The following is a 5875-nucleotide window of genomic DNA, read 5'->3' on the forward strand; positions in this document are numbered from 1 at the left end:
AGGTACAAATTAAGACTAAATGACCTCTGAAGTCTCTTCCAACTCTGATATTCTGTGATCTTATGATTCTAAACTGAAAAGTGCCAAATAAACATGAATTATTATTCTCTACGAAAAGCCACTATGTTCTGCCTACCAGAACCGTAGGCTTCTTCCAGCCGCTGTGAATCTTCAGCATTGAAAGGAATCCATGTCTCTTTAGAATCTATTATCTTGCAGTAAAACCAGTGAGGAGATACCGGCTCATACAAACTGGCAGCATCCATGTCTATTATCTCAAAGGAACTAGATGAATTTGATGATGGGGAAAGATCTGACTGGGACAACTGTTCTTGTTGCTGTCCCACAGCTGACATTGTGTTCTCTAAAAGACAAGTAAAAGAAAACAGACTCAAGGAAATAATTTCACATTTGCTATTGGAATTGGCGATACAAAAGATAAGGCCATTTTATGGTAGGGAGGAGTTATCTTTGCAAAAGGACAATGTATAGGTACAAAGCTAACAGGGCCCCAAGAACTAAAAACCAACTTAGAGGTTAACTGCTTCTTCCTGACTTTAAACAAAATATTTGTAGTATGCCAACTAACTGCCTAGGGCTAGACTCCCTACTCTTCCACAGAAAGGCAAGGCAAAGCAACAAACATTTATTAAGCACTTACTATCCATATTTATTAATGTATTTTTATTTATTAAGCACTTACTAGTACTGTGTGCTAAGTGCTGGGGATATAAATTCAAGCAAAAAGAACAGTTTCTGCCTTCAAGGAGCTTACATTCTAAGGGAGAAAGACACACAAAAGAGACGTAAAAAAGGGGAGAGGATCTAATTAGGAAATAGGGGAAAGAGGTATCCACCATGAGGCATTAAGTTGAAGTCTGAAAAAAAAGAGATGGACAAATCATGTAGAAGCACAATTTGTTAGACAACTAGATAAATTATCTGGGGCCAGGATCCTAAGCAAGGTAAGGCCAAGAATGGGCTGCAACAAAATATTAACAATTTCATTCCCAGTCTGCTCAAGAAACAAGATGAGTGCCAAAACCTGAAGTTTCTTCCAAGCAAATCAATGTGAGTTGGAAGGGACCTCAGAGGGCCCAAGTTTTAAGCCTGCCCTCCAGGCATACTTTTATTTAATACACAGGCGTCTTTAGCAGGAGTTTTCTGCATTTTTAATATATCATTTTGAACAGGCCAAATGTTATCTAGTGAGAAGACCAATTCCGAAAAATTTGAACTTGCCTGTGGCCACTGGAGAACGTCTAAAAGAAAAGATGTACTCGATCCAGTGGGGTAGGTGCAGATTCCACCATACCTTTTCCCTCTCTCCCCCCTTCCACAGCAGAAGCACTCCGAAAAGGCAACCATTTTAGAAACCAAGGCCACCATCTCAAGGGAATCATTCACAACAATCGTTCACATTTATAAATTGCTTTATTTATACATTATGGAGTGCACTTATACAGCACAGGACCGGGTTTTGTCTTCACCCTAGCCCAGCTGGGCAGGCTAGGGCAAAGTACCACTATCTCCATTTTGCATTTGAGGAAAACTGAGGTTCGGAGCTGGGGGCTTTGCCCAAGGGACTCGTGGCTAGGAAGTAATGGGGGGCCGGAATTTGAAGCCGGGTCCCGGGACTCCCCGAGCAGCGCTCCTTCCACTGAGGCAGCATCTCCACCCTCAGGAGAGAACGGGAAAGTGGGGCGGGAGTAACAGGAGACGGAGCCCCCCGACGCCCCCCACGAGGGTCCCTGCCCTCCTCACCCCCCCCCCGCTCGGGCTGACCTCGGGGGTCGCGGCCAGGGGGATGCGGGGGTGCGACGTCACCTTCGCTCCCCTCCGCGGGCCTCTCTCGGGGCTCGGCCCCGAGGATCCCACCCCACTCCCAGGGACCGCAATGGTGTTGGTGACAACGGCGGGAGAGCAGCAGGGGGAGGTGGGGCCGGGAGCCGCACCAGGATGGCCCCCATGCCCCGCGGGCCGACCCTCCCCCCCCAGCCTTGGGCCTGCGCTCCCATCCCGCCGCCTTCACCCCGACGCGGCCCCGCTGCAGCCCACCCCGACCCCCACGCCCCCCTCGGACCTCCCGGGACTCTCACCTTCTCGGCCTCAGTCCTGAGCCTGGGCGGCCCGGCCTGTCAGCGCCGCGGCCCCTCCCCCCCGGCAGGGCGGGGACCGAGCGGAGGAGGGAGGGAGGGCGGTGCGCACGCGAGGAGCCCGGGCCCCCCCCCCGCCCCCGCTCCCGCTCCCAGGAGCAGCCTTTGCTCTACTCCCCGCCCTCCTGCCCCTCCCCTGGCCCAGGCCGCCGAGGGGCTGGAGTGGGGAGGGGGAGAGAAGGGGGGGACCTCGGGGCGCGCGACTCGTGTCGCGAGACTTGAGGGGGAGCTGGCGGGGGAAGTGGTGGAGAGGAGCGGGGCTACGGGCCTGAGGAGAGAGCGAGGCAGAAGGGAGAGGAGACAAAGAGAGGAGGAGGGAGGGAAGGGAAGGAGGGGGCAGGCGCAGCCGTGAGGTTTTATGGGGGGCGGTGTGATCCCAAACACACATTCACCCCTAAAGCTAGGAGCTCTGGATTCTAGACCAGCGCTCCCCCCAAGTTGCTGTGTGACTTTGAGCAAGTCGCTTTCCCTCGCCCGGCCTCGATTGTAGGAATGTTGGGTTTAGACCCAGCTTTGTGGTTTATCTACAAAGCCCAGTCTTCAGCAAGACGAGGAAACTGAGGCACGGCAAGGTTAAAATGGCTCGTTGAAGATAAGGTGGGAACAGGCATAGTTAGGAGGTCATCTCTAGAGGCCCTGCCAGCCTTGACCATCCATGAGTCTGAGGAAGAGAAAAAGTTGTGCTCTATGTGATGGGGCACGGGTCATGGGTAGGAGTGGGGACCCCCAATGCCCCTCAACTGCCCACTCACCAAAGTGGAGAGCCAAGCCCAGGCTGCTCTCAAACAGGGCTCCGACACTCTAAACCTGAACCCTGTTTGCTAAAGAAGTAGGATGGCCTAATGGTTAGAGAGCTGGCTTCGTGGTCAGGAAGACCTGGGTGTAAATTCTGACACACAGTAACCATCATGTGGAAGACCGAAGTAATCTCTCGGTGCCTCCTTCAGTCCCCTTAAGTTAGAGCAGACATGACTGCATTGGTGGGGGGAGTTTACTCCCTAGGAGTTCTCTGTACCAATGAAATAATGGTTCAAATTTACAAGCACGCTTAAGTCCCTATCAGGTGCCAAGCACTGGTCTAAGCAGGATTTGAAGAAAGGCAAAAGGCAGGCCCTGTTTTTAAGGAGCCCGCAATCTAATGGGGGAGACATCATGCAAGCAACCATATGCAAACACAAATCTGATTCAAAAAGAATTTACTGAATTTAGGTTAATAATTCCCATTTGCAGAGTGCTACCAAAGGTTAGCATTGTTGAACTGAGGTTTGCAGAGGGTATTTTGCTTTGACATAGATGGTAATATTTTAGGGCTGGAAGGCATCTTAGAGCTCACCCATGTCCCCCTCATTTTAGTAGAATAAGAAACTAATTGGCAAAGATGACCAAAAAAAGAGTAGTCCTTGCTGGAGGAGCTATGGAAAGATAGGAATACTAAATGCTGTTGGTGGAGTTGAGAACTAATCCAATCACTCAGGATATCAATTTGAAATTATGTTAGAAAAATTATTAAATTGCCTTCACCATTGACCCAGGGTCCCATTACTGGCCTAATATCCCAAGGAAGTCAAAGACATTGGACCAATATATGTGAAATCATTCATAGTACCACCCTTCATTGTAACAAAGAACACGAAAAAAAGTGAGTACCCATCCATTGGGGAATGGCTGGAAGTGGCATGTGAATAGTTGAATGTTGCACAATAAGAAATGAATATGAGAAATCAAAGAAAAATTGGGGAAATGTGTAGAAACTGTTATAGAGTTAAATAAGCAAAACCAAAACAACACTATACAAAATGACAATATAAATGAAAAGACCAGTAAAAAGACAGACAGCAAAGTGAATAATTAATCATAATATCTAGCATACATATAGCACTTTAAGGTTTCCAAAGAGCTTTACAAATATTTAACATTTTATGCTCACAATAACCCTGGGAGATAGGTGCTATTATTATCCCCATCTGAGGGAATTGTGAAAATTGAGTTAACCACACTGACTCCATCTTGTGACTCAATTCTCAATCTAACTCGATTCCCTTTCTATTCAGTTATGGATCTAGTTCAATTTCTGTCCTGTGAGAAAACTTGATTCAATTATAGGAATTGCGAGAAAACTTTATTGCATTGTCTAGCCCTGTATGGCTGGGAAGCTGGACCACCTCTACCTGTTGCTTGGAGACTCAACTAAAGACCTAGGTTATACTGAGAAGAAACCCAGTTAGATCCAAAGACTGATAGAAGTTTTCTCACAATTATGCATCTCAAGCAACCCAAATGTTTTATCTGAAAACTGTTTCCATACTGGTCAATAAGTCACTATTTCCTTCTTCCTTTGATTTAATACAGACACTTGGGGATGTGGGATACCTCTTTTTCTGATTTCAGGGAATTGTACCTGTTCATTCTCCCCCTCCCAATTCAGAAAGCCCTTAGTTTTTCCTCTAATCAGAAATCAGATTGCCTAATCATGTATCCTGGTTTATATCCTGCTAACTGTTGTCTTTTAATGCATAAGAATCTGTCTCCTCTTGTATTTGGGGTCCAGTGCCAAGCTGAGAAAGCCTGGTCCCATTTTGTTATGCAATTGACAGGCACTGCTTAATAAATTGACATGCTTGGAAGCTTGAACCTTTATTTCTTCAGTTATTTCAGATTTCACCTGTCACACATCTGAAAGATGGGGAAACTGAGGCAGACAGGTTAAGTGACTTGCCCAGAGTCCAACAATTAGTAAGCAAAGAAAGAATTGAACTCAGACCTTCCTGACTCTAGCTCCCATACACTCATCAAGCCAGCCACCCAGCTGTCTGTCTTGAAAACATATTTTTGCAGGCAGGGCCAAGATAGTGGAGAGAAGCAAGGATGCTGCCTGATCTTTCCTCAGTTTCTGTAATCAAAAGGATTACAGACTGCGCAGTACTTTCACTTTAGGTTCCGATCTCAGGATATAATGACACATACTCAGTATAAACTTAACAATCACATTTATTTTACAATGATTAATAATGATTAAGGCAACACAAGCATATAAAGATAAGAATAACATTCAATGCAATAAGTATTAATCAAAATTAAGAAAAGGAGGAATAAGAAAAGAAAGGATACACACTCACTGATCAAGCAAGCTCAAATACCTACAAGACCAGGGAGACTGAAGACAATCAAGAGGTCTGATCAGGAATTCTGCCCTTGAACAACAGAGAATTGGCATCCCTATCTCTAACATCAAAGTACTCCAAAGAATCCTCTTTCAGATGCCCCTTTTATATCTATGTAAACCAGGGAAAAACAATCTCCAGGGCCAGAAGGATTTACAAGTGAATTCTACCAAACATTTAAAGAACAATTAATTCCAGTACTATATAAACTATCTGGAAAAATAGCAAAGAAGGAGTCCTACCAAATTCCTTTTATGAAGCAATTATGGTGTTGATATTGATGCAAAAATTTTAAATAAAATATTGGCAAAAAGATTATAGCAATTTTCATGAGGATAATACATTAAGACCAGGTGAGATTTGTACCAGGAATGCAGGGCTGGTTCAATATTAGGAAAACTATGAGCATAATTGACCATATCAATAACAAAACCAATAGAAATCATATGATTATCTCAATAGATGCAGAAAAAGTTTTTGACAAAATACAATACCTGTTCCTATTAAAAATACTAGAGAGCATAGGAATAAATGGAGTTTTCCTTAAAATGATAAGCA

At 45.3% G+C, this 5875-nt stretch overlaps 1 protein-coding gene across 2 annotated transcripts in view; it reads right to left on the reverse strand.

The window, feature by feature from the left end:
• The window catches only part of DDHD2 (DDHD domain containing 2), a 25154-nt gene extending 22995 nt beyond the window's left edge, over window positions 1-2159 (reverse strand). For both annotated transcript variants that reach the window (XM_027865362.1, XM_027865363.1), the window contains exons 1-2: window positions 2100-2159; window positions 137-364 (exon numbers count right to left, since the gene is read on the reverse strand). In XM_027865362.1, the coding sequence (XP_027721163.1) occupies window positions 137-356 (220 nt within the window). In that variant the 5' untranslated portion in view covers window positions 357-364; window positions 2100-2159. The remainder of the gene's footprint in view (window positions 1-136; window positions 365-2099) is intronic.
• Between the last annotated feature and the right edge of the window lie 3716 nt (window positions 2160-5875).

This window comes from Vombatus ursinus, unplaced genomic scaffold (assembly GCF_900497805.2).
Source record: "Vombatus ursinus unplaced genomic scaffold, bare-nosed wombat genome assembly UNPS02014778.1, whole genome shotgun sequence".
NCBI classification, from domain to species: domain Eukaryota; kingdom Metazoa; phylum Chordata; class Mammalia; order Diprotodontia; family Vombatidae; genus Vombatus; species Vombatus ursinus.